Here is a 24057-nt window from a genome sequence, read left to right on the forward strand (position 1 = left end):
CCTTGACTCATTTTTACAGATATACTTATTTTTAATGCTTTTATGCTTCCTACTTTTCTTACTTTTACTTATGGCCTTTCCTTTCTGCTCAGAGTCCCATTTAACATTTCTTGTAGGGTTGGTTTAATGGTCTTTAACTCCTTCAACTTTTGTTTGTCTGGGAAACTCTTTATCTATCCTATTCTGAATGAGAGACTTGCTAGTAAAGTATTCTTGGCTGCAGATTTTTCCCATTCGGCGCTTTGAATGTGTCGTGCCACTCCTTTCTGACCTGCAAATTTTCGCTGAAAAATCCATTGAGAGCCTATAGGGTTTCCCTTGCACATAACTGTCTTCTCTTGCTGCTTTTAAATTCTTTATCACTACTTCTTGCCACTTTACTATGTGTCTTAATGTGGACATCCTTGGGTTAAGTCGGGGTTTCTCTGTGCCTCCTAGATCTGGATTTCTGTTTCCTTCCCCAGATTCAGGAAGTTTTCAGCTATTATTTCTTCAAATAAATTTTCTACCCCCTTCTCTCTCTTCTTCTGGTATCACCATAATAGGAATGTTATTATGCTTTTAGAATCATTGAGGAGTTCCATAAGTCTATTTTCATTTTGCATAATTTTTTTCTCTCACCTGCTCAGCTTGATTACTTTTCATTACTCTATCCTCCAGGTCACGATTTCATTCCTCTGCTTCCACTAGACTGCTATTTATTCCACTTCATATATTTTTAATTTCAATTTTTGTGTTCTTCATCTCTGAACTGTTCTTTTTTAACAGTCTCACTGATGTTAGCCACTCTTTTCTCACAGCTAGGGAGTATCTTTGTGATGGTTACTTTAAATTCTCTATCAGCCCGGGGCGCCTGGGTGGCTTGGTTGGTTAAGCGTCCGACTTTGGCTCAGGTCATGATCTCACGGTTTGTGAGTTCGAGCCCCGCGTCGGGCTCTGTGCTGACAGCTCAGAGCCTGGAGCTTGCTTCAGATTCTGTGTCTCCCTCTCCCTCTGCCCCTCCCCTGCTCACTCTCTGACTCTCTCTTTCAATAATAAATAAACGTTAAAAAAAAATTTTTTTTTAAATCTTTAAATTCTCTATCAGGCCTATTACTTATCTCAGTTTCACTTAGGCCTCTTGCTGTGGTTTTGTGCTGTTCTTTCATTTCATTTGGAACATATTCCTGTTTCCTCATTTTGTCTAATTCTGTGTCTATTTGTGTGAGCAAACTCACTTAAGTCTCCTTCTCTTGAAAGTAGTGGGTGGACCACGCAGTTTTAACAAGGTGCGCACTGGTCCTCTTCCAGAGGGGACATGCCTCCACCACCGTAGACCAGCCCTGGTGATCTGCAAAGCACATGTTCGGCGGGAGGGTGGTGCACACAGTGCCCATAAGTTTTGCAACAGCCCTCTTCCACAGGGGACGTGTAGGCACTGCCAAGACCAGGGCCAGCTGGGGCTGATCTGCAAAGGCAGGGTGCTCAGTTCTAACAAAGTATGTGCATCCTCCATAGGATGTAACCAGCCATTGCCACCAGGACCGAAGCCCCACAAAATGCAGTGTCAGGAGACTTGGAGTTGGCAAGGCTTGTGTTGGTCTTCTAGGGTAAGGGACTTATGGCACCAGGGCTGAGGCAGGCCTGCCTGGGAAGGCAGAGTGCAGTATAAGCAACTTCGATAGTGAATAGTTCCCATAGGTGGCTGTGCAGTTTATGCTGGGAGGTGGGGAGGGAAATGGCACCAGTCAGCTCCTTTGTTCCTGGAGAAGTCCCTCAGGGAACCCTATTCCTCCAGGATACACTCTGACAGGAGTAATTAACTCTCCCTCCCCTACGCCCCAGGCATTTTTCAAACTGCTGCTTCAATGCAGTATCTCTGCAGGCTGTTTGTTGTGCTGTCCCTCTAAGGGTGGAGACTCAATTTCCAATCACTCTCCCTGCTCTCCTAAAACCCAGCCTGCTGATTTTTAAAGTTCCAGGCTTTAAGTCCCATTGGTTATAAGAAATCTTGAAATTTCTTTCAAGAAATAAGAAACTCATGAAATTCGGCCCCTCTGGTGTTCAAAGCCAAATATTATGGGGCTTCATCTTACCCACACAGGCTCCCAGATGTGAGGTCTCTCCCCTCTCCATGCTGGTGATGTCCCTCTCTCCCACAGACAGTCCTATAGGTCCCTTTTGTTCCCAACCACTTCTCTGCCCTTCTTACCCTCTTCTATGCGGTCTCTTCTCAACATTTAGTTGTGGAGTTTATTCTGGCAGGCTGTTTTCTGGGTTATTTACACTGATATGAGTGTCACCTAGTTGTATCCATGGGAAGAGGTGAGCCCAGGATCCTCCTACTCTGCCAACTTTCCTGAAGTCTGGCTAGTACTTTCTATATGCTGTTTAAACGATCTTTGCTTACTCCCTCTATTTTAATATATTATTTGTCTTCTGATCCTCAGTGACAACTGAGTGAGAATCCTGATCCTCAGGATATTCATTAAATATCCACTAGTCTTTCTGATTCTATCCTCTACATTTTTAAATTCTTTTCTATGTTTTTCTGTGCCACATTTGAGGTAACCTATCTTGCACTTCATTAATTTCCCCTTCATGTATGTCTTATCTACTGTTCAAACCACTTGCTGAATCTTTAATTTTAAGGGCTGTATTTTTCATTTCTAGACACCTAATTCTGTTCTCAGGCTGTCTATTCATTTCACAAAATATACTGTTCTTCTCTGATTCATTTGAATCAGTCCAATTATATATTCAGGGTTTTTTTCATATTGTCATTCTATCATTTCGGCATCCTCAGGGTTTAATCCAGCTTTGTACTGTGTCTTGTTGATTCTTCCTATGGAATTTACGTCTTCTAACTTTTATTATAATCTTATCTTGAAGCTTGAGTTTTGGGGGTATCTCTCTAGAAAGACTTTGTATCTGCTTCTGTACAAGTTCCAGAGGTATCAGCATCCTGATACCAACTGTCATGTTGACTTCTCACCTTGGGCATTATGGTATAAATTTAACCCAAAATATATCATGTCCAAATAATCCTAACATTCAAATAAACTTACATCAGATTAATCGTTTTATGGAATTAAAAACATGGAACAAAACAGGTTTAATAAAAGAGGAAAAAAATCTACCTTTTCAGCAGAAGAACCTGTCAGAACAAAAGTTGAAAAAACTGGAAGTGGATATTTGGTTTGAGGATCCCAACATTCAATAGTAGCTCCCATTGGAAGGCAGAAGAGAGGTACAGATTCTGAGAGTGGAAATGACTCATAGTCATCTTCTGGATATCTAAAAATTAAACCTTTTGGAGAAAGAGACAATAATAAATTTTTAAATAGTGACTTTTCCATAAATTATATCTGATACATATTAATAGAATATTTTAATTGCAAATTTCATGGAAATATTTATGTGTGAAATTTCAAAATAAATTTTTCTCTTGCCATATCAGAAATTTAAATAAACAAATTTACCATTTTTTAAAAATTATGGAGTTATAGTTCATTATAACATTAAAATGTATTGAATATACAAGCTAAAACTATTCAACAGGATCACCAACCTCAATGTATTCTCTTCTACATACCACAATATCTTATGGAGAGTGGTAAGGAACATAAAGGAAAATTTACTAACTACTTCAGTAAAAAATTCAGGGAAGGAGTAAGTGTTATGAAATAATGCCAAGGCAACAGAAATTATCAGAGCCCCTAAACTCATCTTGAGAGAGCAGCAGTATAAAAAGCATTCAACATGAAAAGTAAACAAGACAGAAATCTTGTGGCTGAATACAAAGTATGTGAGACCAACAAAGCAAGAGCAGGGGGCACTCTAGCAAGCATAACAAAGCCCCTTCAGAATAAAGTAGCTATAAAGCATCAGTTCATTAGCCTCTGATGTCTCTAATAGGCAGACCACCTCTAAGTTAAAATCTTGAAAGTCAGTAGCAGAATTCTGAGTTAAAATTCAGTGTGCAAAACTCTACGTTCTAAAAACATGTCTTTAATCAAACACCTGAATACTTTCACAAACCTTGTTTCTATAAGGGTTTCTTTTTTAAAATGATACTTTTTCCAGCTCCCCCCCCCCACAGACAAATTTAGGAAATCACATACAATCAACACATTACAGCAGTATTACCAGTATCACATTTTAAAATGATACTGAAATTTATAATTATTAGATGCTGCCTTCATTTTTATATTAAAATTTACATGGTCTGGTTTATTAGCATGAATGTCTTTAAGAAGACAATTGAGATTTTTAAGAAGACAATATGGGATTTGCCAGACTTCCCTGAAGTAAAACTTTATTCCAAAAATTGTGGCAGCTGGGTGGCTCAGTTGGTTAAGTGTCCGACTCTTGATTTCAGTTCAGGTCATGATCTCACAGTCGTTAGATCAAGCCCCACATTGGGCTCTGCACTGAGCATGGAGCCTGCTTAAGATTCTTTCTCTCTCTCTCTCTCTCTCTCTCTCTCTCTCTCTCTTTCTCCCTCTCCCTCTGCCCCTCTCCCCGGCTTGCACACGCTCTCTTTCTCTCTCTCAAAATAAATAAACATTAACAATAATAATTATAAAATAAACAAAAACTGTGCATGATCAAAAAGTAACTGACACTGCTTCTTTTCACAAGGAAGTATTCCAGTATCTTCTATTTACAACTGGAGCATACCTGTAGTTTCAGTTTTTATCCCACCATACCAGTGGGATGAAGAGGTCACACTTAAATCTTTACAGCCCTTGACACTTTACTGTGCAGTAAGAATGTGGCGATAGATTTCTCAAACACTTCATGGCAGAAAAGTTTCTCAGGCCCTCCTCTCCTCCATATAGCTGATTCTTTGCAACAAAGGAGAAAGGAAGCAAGTCCACCTTTCATGGCAAGTAACATGTGGTTTCAAATCAGACACACAGAGATAAGAGAAGGAAATGTAAGAAGTAAAGATGCAGTTTGACACCTTTCCGATTGCCAAAATATAAAAGGTCAGAGAGAGTAAGCAGTTTTTCACTGAACTGTTAAATGTCTTAGTGTAGACTAAAAGCTTGAATGTTCACTTCACAAACGCTTACCTGGGATGAAAATTTCTACTTAACAACATGTTTGCGGGGGGGGGGGGTATAATGTTAATATATCTTGTAATATGTAATGTATTTAAGAAAACTTTTACCTTTACAGCCTTTACATGCTAAAATTATAGATAATTCAATTTAGGAATAGACCAATCCCATAAACTACATAAGGGAGCATACATCGTCTCCTCCAACCAAATGTTAATGTTAGGTGAGTGTGATGACCACTACACTACAGAAACTAACCAAATGTTAATGTACAACAATAACTACAGTAACAAATTTTTTTAAATTTACTCACCAGCTTTGTATGCTATTGCATTAGAAGCAGGCACAGACTTCTTATAACACAGAAATACACTGGAACCCCACTGTAAAATATAAATTATTTTTTAAGAAAACCAAAGAGTGAAAATAAATTGATTCTGTTGAATGTCTTCTAAAGATTCTATTTATTCACCGAAGTCTATGTAAAACACACATTTATCAAACAGACCACAGACTATAAAAAAATAGCAAAACATGAAGTTCAGAACACTAAAAGAAAGGAGTAAAAAAACATTGCCACAAAAATTAAATTGATTAAAAAAAAAAACCAGTTTTGAAAAGTTTAGAATGGTGTAATCAGACACTTTGAAAGAAACAGCACAAAGTTGAGTGGGCCGTAGGGCCCAAACTAAGGAAGACTGCGGTAACTGAGAAGCTATGATGTCATTACCTCCAGGGGCAAACTGTCTTGACTAATAGCCATGGGTACATCAGACATCTTTGCCTATATCACATTAAAGCTAGTAATAGATTTATCCAAAAATATTTCTCAGAATAAATCTGACCCAGTAGTAAACTTCAGTCTCACAGAAGTATAAATCAGAGGTGCTTAAGAGACTCAATCAGTTAAGCATCCAACTTCAGCTCAGGCCATGATCTCACGGTTCGTAGGTTCAAGCCCCACATCAGGCTCTGTGCTGACAGCTCAGAGCCTGGAGCCTGCTTCAGATGCTGTGTCTCCTCCCTCTCTCTCTTCTCTCTGCCTCTCCCCTGCTCACACTCTGTCTCTGTCTTTAAAAAAAAAAAAAGCATCCAAAAAAAAAGCCATGTAATACTACAATAATTAAAATAAATAAATATAAGGGGAGTTCTCTATCCAGTCTCCCTAGAGCTGTCCATAAAGATACCTCTAAAACACAAAAGCTAACAAAACCTCTATATTAGTGTAACATAGGCAATATTAGCACATACCAAAAAAAATTTTTTAAATCCCTGACTTTAAGTATTTATTTTTTCAATGAAATTATTCCAAAAATCAGATAGCTAAGGATCTTAAAAATTACTATGAATCATAAAAGAGAGATAAAAATAATTTTTAAAAAACATGAAAATAAAAACGGAGTAAATTATACACCCAATAATAAACAGGAGTCCAAAAATTATCCTTCTTGGGGGTTGGTGTTAACAGTACATATGCAACAACTTTATTCTTACCATTCCACAATTTAAGTTTTTGTCAACCTTGCAGAAAGTATGAGGAGGGGTTTCTCCTTTACTGGTTACAATAACACAGATATCAGTTACAGCCAAGGAATTCTGGGGTCGAATTAGAGGAGCTCTTCGATAAGTGATAAAGATTCTTTGTGAAGTAGTTGAACTATTGTTGACATTGGCACAGCGACCATAGGGTGTGGCTTGGATCACTTCGCATCCTGGAATAAGCCTTTCTTTCCCTTCATATAAAACTCTGCATGGCAGGGAGGGGAGAAATAGATAGGTAGATAGGTAAGTAAACATAATTCTGGCTTTCCTCTCGAAAACAAACCAACAGAAAAATGGGGGGGGGGGGGGTGAGTTCCTCTACTGTTTCTCAAATCTTAATTGTAAACCAAAAGTAAGATCATTACTGTGGGAATTATAATCTCTTAACTATTTTTTTCAAAGCTGGAATATAATTTTAAGAGCAAATAATATCAAATAACTTAATTTTTTTATTGCTTATTACAAGAAACATATGAAACAAGAAAGGGGCAACACCACAAACATCCCAAGGTTGATTCCTAGATCAAGTATTCAGATGTTTCCACAAAATTTCCTTCATAATTCCTGTCAAAACTTTACCTTTAAAATCCTTTGACTAAAACTACAAAACAGTTTAAGAAATTAGACATGAGCATTTAATAAATAAAAAGACATCCCATAGCCACGATAAGAAGATGTAATATTTGGTATGATGTCAATATTTCCCAAAGAGATCTACAGAATCAATACAATTCCCTCCTATCTAAATCCCAGCTGCCTTTTTATATAGAAATTGGTAACGTGAGGGGTGTTTGGGTGTCTCAGTCAGTTGAGCGTCCAACTTCAGCTCAGGTCATGATCTCACAGCTCGTGAGTTTGAGCCTTGCATCGGGCTCTGTGCTGACAGCTCAGAGCCTGGAGCCTGCTTCGGATTCTGTGTCTCCCTCCCTTTCTGCCCCTCCCCTGCTCATGTTCTCTCTCTCAAAAATAAATAAGCATTAAAAAAAATTTTTTTTAAGAAACTGGTAACATGATCCTAAAATTCATATGGAGGTGCAAGGGACTCAGTATAGACAAAGCAAACTGGAAAAAAAAAGAACAAAGTTGGAGGACTCACACTCTCCCATTTCAAAAGTTACTATAAATCTAGTCATCAGCAGTGTGGTGCCCCCATAAAGGTAAACATATAGACCAATGGAATGGCATGGGAAGTGCAGAATGAAACCCATACATTTACAGTCAACTGATTCTGACAAGAGTGCCAAGATAATTCAATAGGAAGAAAACAGTCTTTTCAACAAATGGTGCTGGAACAACTGGGTATCAAATGCAAAAGAAAAAGAAGTTGAATCCCTTCCTTATACTACATATAAGAAATGGATCAAACACTTAAATGTGAGAGCTAGAATGACAAAACTATTAGACAAAAAACTGTAAAATTTATTAAAAAAAAGAAAAATTTGTGACCTTGAATTCTACAAAGCCTTCTTATATAGGATACCAAAAGCACAAGTGACAAAAGAAAAAATTAAAAAAAACTGGACTTCATCAAAATAAAAAACTTCCATGCCACAAGTGATACCACCAAGAAAGTGAAAAGACAATGGACAGAATGTGAGAAAATATTTGCAAATCATGTATCTAATTAGAGAAATCTTTCCAGAATATGTAAAGAACTCTTACAAATCAATATAGAGATAAATAACAATTTAAAATGGATATAGAGGGGCGCCTGGGTGGCGCAGTCGGTTAAGCGTCCGACTTCAGCCAGGTCACGATCTCGCGGTCCGGGAGTTCGAGCCCCGCGTCAGGCTCTGGGCTGATGGCTCAGAGCCTGGAGCCAGTTTCCGATTCTGTGTCTCCCTCTCTCTCTGCCCCTCCCCCGTTCATGCTCTGCCTCTCTCTGTCCCAAAAATAAATAAACGTTGAAAAAAAAATTAAAAAAAAAAAAATAAAAAAAAAAAAAATAAAATGGATATAGGACTGACAAAGAATATATGGAAATTCTCTGTACTATCCTTTTTTCTTTTTTTAATGTTTTTATTTATTTTTGAAGGAGACAGAGAGAGACAGAGCATGAGCGGGGGAGGAGCATAGAGAGAGGGAGACACAGAATTCGAAGCAGGCCCCAGGCTCTGAGCTGTCAGCACAGAGCCCATGCAGGGCTCGAACTCATGAACTGTGAGATCATGACCTGCGCTGAAGTCAGACTCTTAACCGACTAAGCCACCCAGGCGCCCCATTCTCTGTCTTATCCTTAACAACTCTTCTGTAAAACTAAAATTATTTTAAAATAAAACATTTTCTTTTCTTTTTTTAAGTGGGCAAAGAATCTAAATAGGCATTTGCCCAAAGAAGATACGGCTGAAAACATGAACAGATGCTCACCATATTAGCCATTAGGGAATTACAAATCAAAGCCACAATAAGATAACACTTCATATACACTGGGAAGACTATAATCAAAAAGACAGATAATTACAAATTGGTAAGGTGAGAGTGTAGAGAAAGTAGAATCCTTATACCAAGATGGTGGGAATCAACTGCTTTGGAAAACAGTCTGACAGTTCCTCAAAGGGTTTAAACATGGAGCTTCTGTATGACTCAGCAATTCTATTCCCAGGTATATACCCAAAAGAAATGAAAACATACATCTGCACAAATACTGGTACACAAATACACATTTAACAGCATTATTCATAACAGCCAAAAAGTGGAAACAATCAAACATCAACTAAGGAATAGATGCATACAATGTGGCACACCCATATAACAAAATATTGTTCAGCAATAAAAAGCAATGAAGGACTAACATGTGGCACAAATCCATGAACCCTATCAACAAAGGCCACATGTAGTATGATTCCATTTATAGGAAATGTGCAGAATAGGCATGTCTATAGAGACAGAAAGTAAACTAGTAGTTGCCTAGGGCTAGAGAGTAGAAAGGGGTAGCAGAGACTGACTACTAATGAATATGGAGTTTCCTTTTAGGGTGATGAAATATTCTAAAATTGGCTGTGGTGACAGCTGCACAAATCTGTGAATATACTAAAGACCAATAAATTCTACACTTGAGATGGTTGAATTGTGTGATATCTGAATTATATATGTCAATGAAGCTGTTAGAACCCAACTAAATATTAAAATAAAAAGCCTCTATATTTAAATCAGGATAGTATTAGCAAATCACTAAACAGAAAGAACAATGAACACAAAAATAATCTAGTATGATAATGGTGACATCTCAAAATACTGCTGGAAAGATGGACTTTTTTAATTTAATAAGCAGTGCTTGAATAACTGAATTGCCATTTTGGGGAAAAAAATTCTATCTGTACTTCACACTGTACACCAGAAAAAGCTCCCAGTGGATCACAGAGATAAATGTCAAGAATGAAACCATACCAGTACTAAAAGAAAATCAGGGGAAACTAGGTGGCTCAATTGGTTGAGCGTCCGACTCTTGATTTCGGCTCAGGCCATGATCCCAGGGAGGTGGGATCGAGCCCCATGTCCAGCCCTGCATGGAGCATGGAGCCTGCTGAAGATTCTCTCTCTTCCCCTCTGCCCTTCTTCCCTGCTCACACACACACCTCTAAAATAAAATATAAAAAGAAAGAAAACCTAGCAGTGGGAAAAGTGTAACTATGACTCAAAATCTAGAAGCAATAAAGAGGAGCAATAAACTTCATCAAATAAAGTTTACATGACAAAAAACACAAGTCAAAAGACAAATTATAAACTTGGAGAAAACATTTGGAGACTTATTTCACAAAAAGTTTACCTTTCTAATACATAAAAATGTCCTTTAAAAAAAACAACAAATACATATGTATCAAAAAAGAAGCCAAAACCGTTTCTAAAAAGATATGGTCTTTAAACATATGAAAAATGCTTAATCTCATTAAAATTACTCTGACACATCATTTCTTGACTATGAGACTGACAAAAATTCAAAAATTTGATCCCGTATTTTGTGGATGGGACTGTGGGGAAAGCAGCACTTACATATACTGATGGTGGGAGAATAAAATGATGGGACACAATGGAGAGAAATTTGGGAACATTTAACAAAATTATGAATGCATTTATCTTTTATCCCAGCAATTCCCTTTTAGGGCTACCTGAAAATATACTTCCACAAATATGTAATAATATATGCACAGTTATTCACTAAAGCATTCTTGTAATAGCACAAGACTGGACAGAACCCAAATGTCCATCAATAGAGGTTTGGATGAACAAAGTATATACATCCACAGAAATAAGTACTATAGAGCTATAAAAAAAGAATGAGAAAGATCTCCATGTTCAGATATGGAAATACACTGTTGGGTGAAAAAAACAAAGTTTAAAATAGTGACCACAGTATTTATATTTTGTTTAAGAGGAAGAATTAAAAATTCTTTTTATGTTTGTAAAAACACACAGTAAAAGGATAAATCAGAAACTACATTAACAGAGAAAGGGAGGGCAGAAAGTATAGAGAAGAAAGTAGAGAAAATAAAGACTGAAGCATTATTTCCCTAAATATAGCTTTTTACATGTTTTGAACTATTACATTTTCCATTTTAAGAGAAAAAATTTTTTAAACAAATGAAACACAAATAGAAACAGATGAACCTAACTGCATAGCAAATTGGTAACATAACCATATAAGAAATACTATTTCATGGGGCACCTGGGTGGCTCAGTTGGTTATGCATCCATCTGATTCTTGATTTTGGCTCAGGTCATGATCTCACAGTTCATGAGTTCGAGCCCTGCATCGGGCTCCACGCTGACAGTCAGCGTGGAGCCTACTTGGGATTCTCTCTCTCTTCCTCTCTCTCAAAATAAAAAAATAAACTTAAAAAAATACTATTTCATATAATTTTTTAACACAGTAAGTACTCTGTAAATGCTTGATGGGTCTTATTCTAGGGGCAAGAACTCAGTAAACAGGTTTACTATTAGTAGTAATAGCGATATTGTAATTTTGAAATTATGTATATAAGATAAAGCAATAAGTAACATGTTTATGATTTAAGAACCAAGATTTTAGGTGTAAGAGAAACAAGATACAATCCAAAATGAGTTAAGAAAACGTTCTTTAATGTTAAATTTGATCTTGAAATGTTAATATGAACTCATTATTTAAAAAATAGAGATAAAAATAGACACCTCAGTAACAATGAATACACATAGCTCTAGATTTTGATTGACAAAGCAGTCAGCTGGAAAGGGATTCCACTGGCCAAACCTGGGACAATTTGAGCAAACCGAATAAGGACTGGAATAGATTGTTATCACATGGAATAAATTAAAATCCATAGTTTTAATTATTCTCGAAACAATAAAAAAACGAGAGAATAAGAAAGCTCTCCACTCAAGCTCTTCAAGAAAAATGAGTTAAAAAATTTATTTTTTAAATGACAGAATTAGAAAAGTCTCATTTTACATCCCCCACCAACCCACCCATGCAAGATCTAATTCAAACAATGATCAATGGATGCTAAAAAATGAGAAGTGTAAAAGAGCAAGGAACAAGATATTTAAACAATGCCCACAACTCCACAAATAACAAAGAAAATAAAAATGCCTTTACCATAGATATGTGGCAATTACCATCTCTTTTTTTAAATTTTTTTTTAACCTTTATTTATTTTTGAGAAGAGAGAGACAGAGCATGAGCGGGGGAGGAGAGAGAAAGAGGGAGACACAGAATCTGAAACAGGCTCCAGGCTCTGAACTGTCAGCACAGAGCCCGACGAGGGGCTCGAACTCACGGACTGCGAGATCATGACCTGAGCCGAAGTCAGACGCTTGACTGAGCCACCCAGGCGCCCCAATTACCATCTTAACTTAAGTGACTGAACTTAATATCACTAATTATGGGACAGTCTGTCACTACCTGCTGTCCTGGTGTCAGCACTACCTGTAAGTATTTTCGACAAAAATATTTAACATAAATTTAAATTAGGCTTTGAAACTCACATCTAACTGATAGGAAATACTGATGATAAGGTAACAAATTAAACAACATAATGAGGAAAGAATCAGGTAAATCTGGACTGTGAGGCATTCTAAAACTTCTTTTCAAAGTTTTTTAAAATTTATTTTTAGAGAGAGAGCATGCATGTGAGTGAGGGAGGGGCAGAGAGAAAGGGAGAGAAAACGCCAAGCAGTCTCTGCACTGCCAGCACAGAGTCCAAGGCAGGGCTCGAACCCACAGACCGTGAGGTCATGACCTGAGCTGAAACCAAGAGATGGACGCTCAACCAACCGAGTAGTGTGGGAGGCATTCTATAAGACAACTGGCCAAGACTCTTCAAAATGTCAATACATAATACTAAAATGTTGGGGAGATAAAGAGACTAAAGAGGTATTATAACCAAATGCAATGGATTAAATAAATAAATAAATAAATAACCAAATGCAATGGATAAACGATGACAGGACCCTGAATATTTTTTTTTAAAGGTTGTAAAAGATATTCTTGGGATAATTGTGAATATTTGGACAGGGAACAGATATTGAAAATATGACAGAATTATTAATTTTCTATATACCATTGTTATACAGGAGCATGTCTTAAGGGATGCATGCTGAAGCATTCATGGGAGAATTGTCATGGTATCTCCAGCCTCCTTTCAAGTAGTTTAGCAAAAATATGGGAAAACATTAATTTGTTGAAACTAGGTAGAAAGTATACTGTTCATTATATTATATAGTCTATCATTCAGGAAGAAAGGATACTGGTATTTATTATAATATTCAATTAACTTTTCTGTATGTTTGAAAATTTTCAAAACAAAAAAACAAAAGTGCTGGAGAAAAATTCATTTGAAAGTCAATGAATCTGATAAGTAGAGGAAGATAAGGACTGTATACAGTAGTCTGTGATTCTTCATCTTAATACACACATCTGACACATAAGATAATATACTGTACTATTTAAATCATACTTTATAGAGTATTTGATATTACAGGGGATTATCAGATCTTACATACTTTAACTTAATTTTTTCCAGGAAAAAAAAAAAAACAATTAGTTTTAATAAATAGCTCATCTCAGTTTTTAGAAGGCAAAAAGGTCAGAAGTTTGACAACAGTATTTCATGAATGAATGAATGAACAGTTGAATGAACTAGGTACCTGCCTTTGTAGTGGCCATAGGCTTTCCAAACCTCACTAGTGTGCTTAAATGGAAGGTGGGGCAGACAGGTCCAAATATTTCAGTCACCAGATATTAACATATATATATATATATATACACACACACACACACACACACACACACACACACACACATATATCAGGGGTGGAGGAGTGGCAGGAGAGCAAGTAAGAGAGAGAGAGAAAGAGAGAGAGAGAGAGAGAGAGAGAGAGAGAGAGAGAGAAAGAAAATCCCAAGCAGGCTCCATGCTCAGCCCACAGCAACAGATGACCTGAGCTGAAACCAAGAGTTGGACATTCAACCCACTGAGCCACCCAGGCACCCCACAATTATTTGATCTGGAAAGAAAAATTTACAATTATGATTAACTAAAAGACAATTCAACCTACACTCTAGCAAACCTGGATTAATAAACTACCATAACAAGCCTAGATATGTATGAAAGAGCCACTTGCAACCTGAAAGTATGTAAGTATAATTATCTAAGTCATCATTTTATTTTTAAGTTGTGCCCCTGAACCACAAGCAACAACAATCTCTGAAAGATTCACATCCTTTCAATTACAATTGTATGGGAGTGGGGGGCCGGTATGAAGAAAAGGATATGAAAAGATAGCCTTTAAGAATAACTGGCTGACAGTGAACAGTGAGACCTGAAACATGTTATGTCCCTGGCTTGATTCCCTTCAACTGACATGAATATTGCCAAAATTTTACCCTATACCCATCCTTCTACAGCTATTACCTATCTTAATAAAATCATAGAGAAAATGAAAAGCACTGACAGTAAAACCATTACATGTCCCGAATTACTCCCCCAGAACCAATAACTTATGTTTCTACCCATTTAACCCCCTTGCCCGTTCTCAAAAGTCCCTCCCATTAAAGGCTAATCCAATCACCTACGCTGTTGACATTATCCCTTCAATCTGTTTCGGAATTTTATTCTAATATATCCTCATTCCTATATTTTCAACCCTTTCTTTTCCATTGGTTTCTCCCCTTCAAATAAAGATGTTCAAGATTATCCCCTGGAAGAAAGGTAAAAAACAGCCCATGACTCCGTATTGCCTCATCCCCCCAGGTATCCTCAACTGCTGCTTCTAGGAATTTTGAGAAAATATAGATTCTGATTCAGTAGGTCTGGGGCAGTGCCTGAGATTCTGAATTTCTAACATGTTCCCAAGCCCTACAGATGATACTGGTTCAAGGACTACATCTTGAACAGCAAGGCCCAGTACTATCTTCTCTTAAAGTCAAGCTTTCAAAAAAAAGCCTCTATTGATCAAATTCCAATCATTTCTCAACCACCTGGCTCCTGTGCTTAATATATAAAGTTGTATGACCACCATCCTAACTGTATTGACTTGAAGGAAAATCACAGAATAAACAGGGTGGCCAATACTAAGAAGTTAAACAGATGCTACATAAAGGTCAAGTAAGATAAGGACAAATCATCCTCTGACTTTGGAAATTTGAACATAGCGAGGACCTTAGGACCATTTCACCAGAGCTCTACTGCAAAAGTAGAGGAGGTAATGAGTACAACCAAGCAGTGGCCAAATGGAACAGCTCACTACCTTTCTTAATATCTGCACAACTATTAACAGAAAAAGTAGCAACCATTTAAAAAACAAACAAACAAACAAACAAACAAAAAGAACAACTCCATGGGACAATCAGGGAAATTTGGATGTATGATGATATTAAATAATCATTTTTACGGTGTGGTACTGTGATTATATTAAGAGATTTGACATAAAAAATCAATGTAATACATCACAATAGAAAGAAGGAAATAAATATCTGCATGATCTCAATTAACACAGAAAAGGCATCTGAAAAAATGCAACACACTTTCATGATAAAATCTCTCATAAAATCAGAAGTAGAAGGAACCTTTCTTAACATGATAAATGGCATTTATGAAAAACCCACACCTAACACCATATTCAATGGTGAAAGACTGAAAGCTTCCCACCTTAGATCAGGAATAAGACATAGGTGCCTTTTCCGCTACTGCTATTCCACACTATACTGTAAGTTCTAACCAGAGCAGTAAGACAAGGGAGAAAATACAACAAACTGCAAAGGGAGCAGGAAAAACTAGCTCTACTTACAGATGAAATGATCCTATGTATTAAAAAAATCCCCAAATACCCAAAAGAAAGCTATGGAGCTAACAAATTCATCAAAGTTGTAGGGTATAAGATTAACATATAAAATTAAAATTCAGCTGTGTTCGTATATAACAGCAATGAATAATCCAAAAAGGAAATTAAAAAAAAATACCATTTTTAATGGAACCCAAAAGAATATGTAGGAATAAAATTAATCAAGGAGGTGAAAGACTCATACACTAAAAACTACAAAACACTGCTGAAAGAAATTAAGGACCTAAATAAAGGGAAAGAGATCTCACATTCAAAAGTTAGAAAGCTTAGTGGTATAAAAGTGGCAGTACTCCCTAAATTGATCTATAGATTAAATGCAATCCCCACCAAAATTCTGACTTCATGTTTTGCATAAATGGACAAGCTGATCCCAAACTTCCTAAGATGTTCTCAAATACCTGTATGTTTTAAGTAACTGAGGATAATTGTAATAAACAGAACAGCTTAATAAATGACATGTATACATGACAAGTATTATAGGTATTCTAAAAACATAGCTTGTTTACAAAAGAGTCAATGTAGACATTTTTGGGATAAAAGTTTTTACAAAGAATGTACTTCCCTGGCTGTGGACTAGATACTAATACCTCATAACCACTACACTCACTCTAAATGGTAAATACCTCCCCCCTCCTGGCATTTAAAACCACACAACACAATTACATTTTTTAAAACAGGAATGCTCCTTTGTTAAATGAGTTCAGGGCTTCACAAAACTTCACCACATAACCCAAGTAGCTCCTTAAAAATATAATCTTTTATTATACCTTCTTGTTCTTTTATGTTTAATTAATAAGCTTATCTGATAAGTACAACAGAAATGGAATCACATTTCAGGCTCTAATGCCTTCATTTCAATTTGCTTTTGAAGGGAAATGATCTCATGATTCAAGTACAATGCAGAGAAATTCAGTAAGCGTGGATAGAGATATGTAATATCTTACTAACTTGATCCTGAAGTAACAAATAATAGAACTATCAAAAAATTCAAATTTCTATTCCCATGCACCTTAAATAGTGTTATTTCCTTCACTATAGCAAAAGAAAATAAGTCACCATACCCAATGTCGGTAAGGGGTGGTTTGTCTCTTGCTCTCTTATAACAGAGGAAAAGTTCGGGGCTTTTCAGACTTCCATAGTTCAAATTTGCTTGGAGAGCTGATGGAGTGGCTTCAACACAGGTGTAACCTTCAGGTACTGTCTCCCCAGCAGATTTGTTAATAACTGCAATGTCTGTAATTGGAGCTTTAGGCCCAGTTGACTTAGTATCTAAACGATTTATTTCTTGATCCAAAAGAGTAGATGTGTCAGTGAGACCTGCCACAACAAAGTAGTCAGTCACTCTTGGCCCTTTGTCTTCTATCATGGCTGCTATTGTATTTCCTACAAAAGGAAAAAAGGAAAAAAGACATCAATTAAAGAAAATACTTTATCTTGACTCATTAAAATTAAAATACTCCTCTGAGTTAACAGTGATCAACTAGCATACTTCCCAGTTGGATTTATAATCAAATTGTTGTCATTCTATAGAAGAAGCCTGTTTTGGTATCATGTTGTCAGTTTTTACCTCCTATAAAATACAAGTTTACAACATCAATTCATTTACAAGGCAACTATGATCCTTTCGTGTGCCGAGGCTCTGTTAAGAATTATTAAAGTGTCAGAGTTGGGCTATGGTGCTCTGCTTTCAGCAAAATGCACTTAATGAACAATATTCAGACCATTTAAGAAATCATTCTTGTTTTTTTTAAGAAAGATCTTTTTTTTTTTAATGTTTATTTATTTGTTTTGAAAGAGAGAGAGAGAGAGAGAGAGAGAGAGAGAGAGAGAGAGAGAGAGCGGGCAGGCGGGTGGGAGAGAGGGAGGGAGGAAAGGGCACAGAGACAGGGAGAGAGAAAGAACTCCAAGCAGACTGCACACTGTTAGCACAGAGCCTGATGCAGGGCTTGAACTCACGAACTGTGAGATCATGACCTGAGCAGAAACCAAGAGTTGGATGCTTAACCAACTGAGCCATTCAGGAGCCTCAGAAATCATTCTCTTTTAGGTTACAGAATTCCTAGAGCTAACCACATTTAAACAAATGAATTGAGTTCATCATGAATTAAGTCAAGATCTAAAACAAAAAAATAGAGGTATCGGTAATAAATATAATCAAACTAGTCTCTTAATCCAGTTAGGGGTCTGTTCCTTCTGGCTAAGAAACTTTCTGGAAACACCATGTAAACTAAGGAAGTTTAGGAATCATTAAATATTTCATATATAATTACCAAACATAGCATAAAAAACTGTAACCAAAGAAGACAAAATTATATAAAACACACATTGAGACTTAGGTACTATATGGTAGAAACCCAGAGAATATGAACGTTGAGTCAAGACTTCTTTCTATAATCTCTAAATTTGGCACCTCTAAAAATAAAATTAAGCTTCTGCAGTTTTAAGTATTTCCATGGATTTTATGTGCTTTTTAAAATTATAAATATCTATGCACCAAATACAGGAGCCCCCAAATATATAAAACATTTAATCACAAACATAAGCAACCTTATTGATAAGAATGTGGTAATTGCAGGGGACTTTAATACTCCACTTACAACAATGGATAGATCAACTAGACACAGCATCAATAAAGAAATAAGGGCCCTGAATGGTACATTGGATCAGATGGACTTGACAGATATATTTAGAACTCTGCATCCCAAAGCAGTAGAATATGCTTTCTTCTTGAGTACACATGTAACATTCTCCAAGATAGATCACATACTGGGTCACAAAACAGGCCTTCATAAGTACAAAAGAATTGAGATCATACCATGCACACTTTCAGACCACAATGCTATGAAACTTGAAATCAACCACAGGAAAAAGTCTGGAAAACCTCCAAAAGCTTAGAGATTGAAGAACACCCTACTAAAGAATGAAGGGGCCAACCAGGCAATTAGAGAAGAAATTTAAAAATATATGGAAACAAATGAAAATGAAAATACAACAATCCAAACGCTTTAGGATGCAGAGAAGGCAGTCTTGAGAGGAAAATACATTGCAATCCAGGCCTATCCCAAGAAATAAGAAAAATCCCAAATACAAAATCTAACAGCACACCTAGAAGAAATAGAAGCAGAACAGCAAAGACACCCCAAACCCAGCAGAAGAAGAGAAATAATAAAGATCAGAGCAGAAATAAACAATATAGAATCTAAAAAAAACAGTAGAGCAGATCAATGAAACCAAGAGTCAGTTTTTTGAAAAAATAAACAAAATTGATAAACCTCTAGCCAGGCTTCTCAAAAAGAAAAGGGAGAGGACCAAATAGATAAAATCATGAATAAAAATGGAATTATTACAACCAGTCCCTCAGAAGTACAAGCAATTATCAGGGAATACTATGAAAAATTATATGCCAACAAACTGGACAACCTGGAAGAAATGGACAAATTCCTAAGCACCCACACACTTCCAAAACTCAAACAGGAAGAAATAGAGTATTTGAACAGACCCATAACCAGTGAAGAAGTTGAATCAATTATCAAAAATCTCCCAACAAATAAGAGTCCAGGACCAGATGGCTTCCCAGAGGAATTCTACCAGACATTGAAAGCAGAGATAATACCTATCCTTCTCAAGCTGTTCCAAAAAATAGAAAGGGAAGGAAAACTTCCAGACTCATTCTATGAAGCCAGCATTACTTTGATTCCCAAACCAGACAGAGACCCAGCAAAAAAAAAAAAAAAAGAGAACGACAGGCCAATATCCCTGATGAATATGGAAGCAAAAATTCCCAACAAGATACTAGCAAATCGAATTCAACAGCATATAAAAAGAATTATTCACCATGATCAAGTGGAATTCATTCCTGGGCTGCAGGGCTGGTTCAATATTTGCAAATCAATCAATGTGATACATCACATTAATAAAAGAAAAGAACCATATGATCCTGTCAATCGATGCAGAAAAAGCATTTGACAAAATTTAGCATCCTTTCTTAATAAAAACTCTTGAAAAAGTTGGGCTAGAAGGAATATACTTCAACATCATAAAAGCCATTTATGAAAAGCTCACCACTAATATCATCCCCAATGGGGAAAAACCGAGAGCTTTCCCACTGAGATCAGGAACATGACAGGGATGTCCACTCTCACTGCTGTTGTTTAACATACTGTTGGAAGTTCTAGCATCAGCAATCAGACAACAAAAGGAAGTCAAAGGCATCAAAATTGGCAAAGATGAAGTCAAGCTTTCACTTTTTGCAGATGACATGATACTATACATGGAAAACCTAACAGACTCCACCAAAAGTCTGCTAGAACTGATACATAAATTCAGCAAAGTCACAGGATGCAAAATCAATGTACAGAAATCAGTTGCATTCTTATACACTAATAATGAAGCAACAGAAAGACAAAAAGAAACTGATCCCATTCACAATTGCACCAAGAAGCATAAAATACCTAGGAATAAACCTAACCAAAGATGTAAAAGATCTGTATGCTGAAAACTATAGAAAGCTTATGAAGGAAATTGAAGAAGATACAAAGAAATGGAAAAACATTCTGTGCTCATAGATTGGAAGAATAAATATTGTTAAAATGTCAATACTACCCAAAGCAATCTACACATTGAATGTAATCCCAATCAAAATTGCATCAGCATTCTTCTCAAAGCTAGAACAAGCAATCCTAAAGTTTGTATGCACCCACAAAAGACTGCAAATAGCCAAAGTAATATTGAAGAAGAAAACCAAAGTGGGTGGCATCACAATCCCAGACTTTAGCGTCTACTACAAAGCTATAATCATCAAGACAGCATGGTATTGGCACAAAAACAGACACATAGACCAATGGAATAGAGACTCCAGAATTGGAACCACAAATGTATGGTCAACTAATCTTTGACAAAGCAGGAAAGAATATCCGATGGAAAAAAGACAGTCTCTTTAACAAATGGTGCTGGGAGAACTGGACAGCAACATGCAGAAGAATGAAACTAGACCACTTTCTTACACCATTCACAAAAATAAACTCAAAATGGATGAACGACCTGAATGTGAGACAGGAAACCATCAAACCCCTAGAGGAGAAACCAGGAAAAAAACCTCTCTGACCTCAGCTGCAGCAATTTCTTACTTGACACATCTCCAAAGGCAAGGGAATTAAAAGCAAAAATGAACTATTGGGACCTCATCAAGATAAAAAGCTTCTGCACTGCAAAGGAAACAATCAACAAAACTAAAAGGCAACCAACGGAATAGGAAAAGATATTTGCAAATGACATATTGGACAAAGAGTTAGTATCCAAAATATATAAAGAACTCACCAAACTCCACATCTGAAAAACAAATAATCCAGTGAAGAAATGGGCAGAAGACATGAATAGACACTTCTCTACAGAAGACATCCATATGGCCAGCAGGCACATGAAAAGATGCTCAACGTCACTCCTCATCAGGGAAATACAAATGAAAACCACACTGAGATATCACCACATGCCAGTCAGAATGGCTAAAATGAACAAATCAGGAGACTATAGATGCTAGAGAGGATGTGGATAAATGGGAACACTCTTGCACTGTTGGTGGGAATGCAAACTGGTGTAGCCGCTCTGGAAAACAGTGCGGAGGTTCCTCAAAAAATTTAAAATAGATCTACCTTATGACCCAGCAATAGCACTGCTAAGAATTTACCCAAGGGATACAGGAGTGCTGATGCATAGGGGCACTTGTACCCCAATGTTTATAGCAGCACTTTCAACAATAGCCAAATTATGGAAAGAGCCTAAATGTCCTTCAATTGATGAATGGATAAAGAAGTCTGGGTTTATATATACAATGGAATACTACTTGGCAATGAGAAAGAATGAAATCTAGCCATTTGTAGCAACGTGGATGGAACTGGAGAGTGTTATGCTAAGTGAAATAAGTCATACAGAGAAAGACAGATACCATATGTTTTCACTCTTATGTGGATCCTGAGAAACTTAACAGAAGACCATGGGGGAGGGGAAGGAAAAAAAAAAAAGAGGTTAGAGTGGGAGAGAGCCAAAGCATAGGAGACTGTTAAAAACTGAGAACAAACTGAGGGTTGATGGGGGGTGGGAGGGAGGGGAAAGTGGGTGATGGCATTGAGGAGGGCACCTGTTGGGATGAGCACTGGGTGTTGTATGGAAACCAATTTGACAATAAATTTCATATTAAAAAATAAAAATAAAAACTTTAAGTATAATTTACACACAATAAAATGTACATATTAAGTGTAAAATTTGGTAAATTTTCATAAATATATATACCTGTGAAACCATTAACAATCAAGATAGTAAACATACCCATCAAAACTCCAAATTTTCTTATACCTCTATATCCCTCTATGGGCAATTATCCCTCCCTCTATAGGCAATGAATTATCTGCTGTCATATAGTTTTTAGAACTGATACACATGGAATCATACAGTATATATTCTTTTTTTTTCTGGCTTTTTTCATAATTATTTTGAGATTCATTCATGTTTGTGTTTATATCAATAATTCATTCCTTTTTATATTTAAAAAATATTTTTTTAATTAATCTCTACACCAAAATGGGGCTCAAACCCACAACTCTGAGATCCAAAGTCACATGCTCTACCAACTAAGCCAGCCAGGTACCCCTCATTGCTATTTATAACTAAGTAGTATTCCACTGTTGAGTATACCACAATGTTTATCTATTTACCTTTATTAATATTATCTTTATTAATAATATTAATACCTTAATAGGGTTATTTTAAGTTTGGAATTATTATAAATAAAGCTGTCTGGGGCACCTGGGTGGCTCAGTCAGTTAAATGTCCAACTTTTGGTTTCACTTCAGGTCACGATCTCATGGTTTGTGAATTTGAGACCCACAATGGGTTCTGCACTGACAGTGCGGAGCCTGCTAGGAATTCTTTCTCTCTCTCTCTCTCTCAAAATACACATCTCTTTCCCTACACTCTCTCTCTCTCAAAATAAATAAATAAACTTAAAAAAAATAAATAAAGCTATCATAAACACCCATATATTAGCCTTATGGACAAATGCTTTCATTTATCTTAGGTCAATTCCTAAGAGGAAAGGACTGGATCACCTGCTAGGTATATGTAATTCTAAAATACTGCCAAACAGTTTCCTAGAGTGTACCATTTTATGAGAGTTCCAGTCGTTCCACATCCTCTCTAAAGTTGTATAAGGTCAGTCTTTTTAACAGACACTATAACATGCCTATAGTGAAACTTTATAGTTTTAATTTGTATCTTTCTAATGACTAGTGATGTTAACTACCTTTTCATGTGTTTATTTTCTATCCATGAATTTTCTTCAGTGAAATTTCTGTTCAAATCTTAGCTTGTTTTTTACTTGGGCTGTTAGCCATTCTTGAGTTTTGAAAAGTTCTTTATATATTCTGTAGACAAGTCATTTATCAAGCATATACTTAGCAAGTATTTTCTTGTCTTTTTACTCTTAATAGTGCCTTTTGAAAAGCAGAAGTTTTTATTTTTTATGAAGTCTCATTTACCAATCTAATTCTTCTATGGGTCATGCTTGTGGTATGACATTTAAGAAATCATTGTCTAAGGTCACAAAGGTTTTCTCCCATGTTTTCCTCTAAAGTTTTATAATTTCAAGTTTCATATTTAGGTCTATGATACATTTTGAGTTAATTTTTTACATATGGTGTTCAGTATGAATCAAGATCCACTTTTTACATACAGATATCCAATTTTTCCAGCACCACTGGTTGAAAAAACTAACTTTTCTCCACTGTATTGCTTTTGTAACTTTATTCAAAACCCAAATGCCCAGGGTGCCTGGGTGGCTCAGTCGGTTAAGCATCTGACTTTTTGATTTAGGCTCAGGTCATGATCTCACGGTTCATGGGATGGAGCCCCATGTCAGGCTCTGCAATGACAGCACAGGGCCTGCCTGGGATTCTCTCCCTCCCTCTCTCTCCCTGCCCCTCCTCTGATTGCCCTCCCTCTCTCTCAAAATAAATAAATAAACTTAAAAAAAAAAACTGCCCAACATGTTTATATTTATCTCTGGATTCTTTTTTTTTTTTAATGTTTATTTTTGAAAGAGAGAGAGTGCACACCCAAGTAGGGGAGGGCAGAGAAAGAGACAGAATGTGAAGCAGGCTCC

At 36.5% G+C, this 24057-nt stretch overlaps 1 protein-coding gene across 4 annotated transcripts in view; it reads right to left on the reverse strand.

Moving 5' to 3' along the window:
• The window catches only part of DENND4C (DENN domain containing 4C), a 122554-nt gene that overhangs the window by 71814 nt on the left and 26683 nt on the right, over positions 1-24057 (reverse strand). For all 4 annotated transcript variants that reach the window (XM_047829980.1, XM_047829978.1, XM_047829981.1 and 1 more), the window contains exons 2-5: positions 16967-17288; positions 6543-6795; positions 5362-5431; positions 3120-3289 (exon numbers count right to left, since the gene is read on the reverse strand). In XM_047829980.1, the coding sequence (XP_047685936.1) occupies positions 3120-3289; positions 5362-5431; positions 6543-6795; positions 16967-17271 (798 nt within the window). In that variant the 5' untranslated portion in view covers positions 17272-17288. The remainder of the gene's footprint in view (positions 1-3119; positions 3290-5361; positions 5432-6542; positions 6796-16966; positions 17289-24057) is intronic.

This window comes from Prionailurus viverrinus, chromosome D4, assembly GCF_022837055.1.
Source record: "Prionailurus viverrinus isolate Anna chromosome D4, UM_Priviv_1.0, whole genome shotgun sequence".
In the NCBI taxonomy this organism is placed as follows: domain Eukaryota; kingdom Metazoa; phylum Chordata; class Mammalia; order Carnivora; family Felidae; genus Prionailurus; species Prionailurus viverrinus.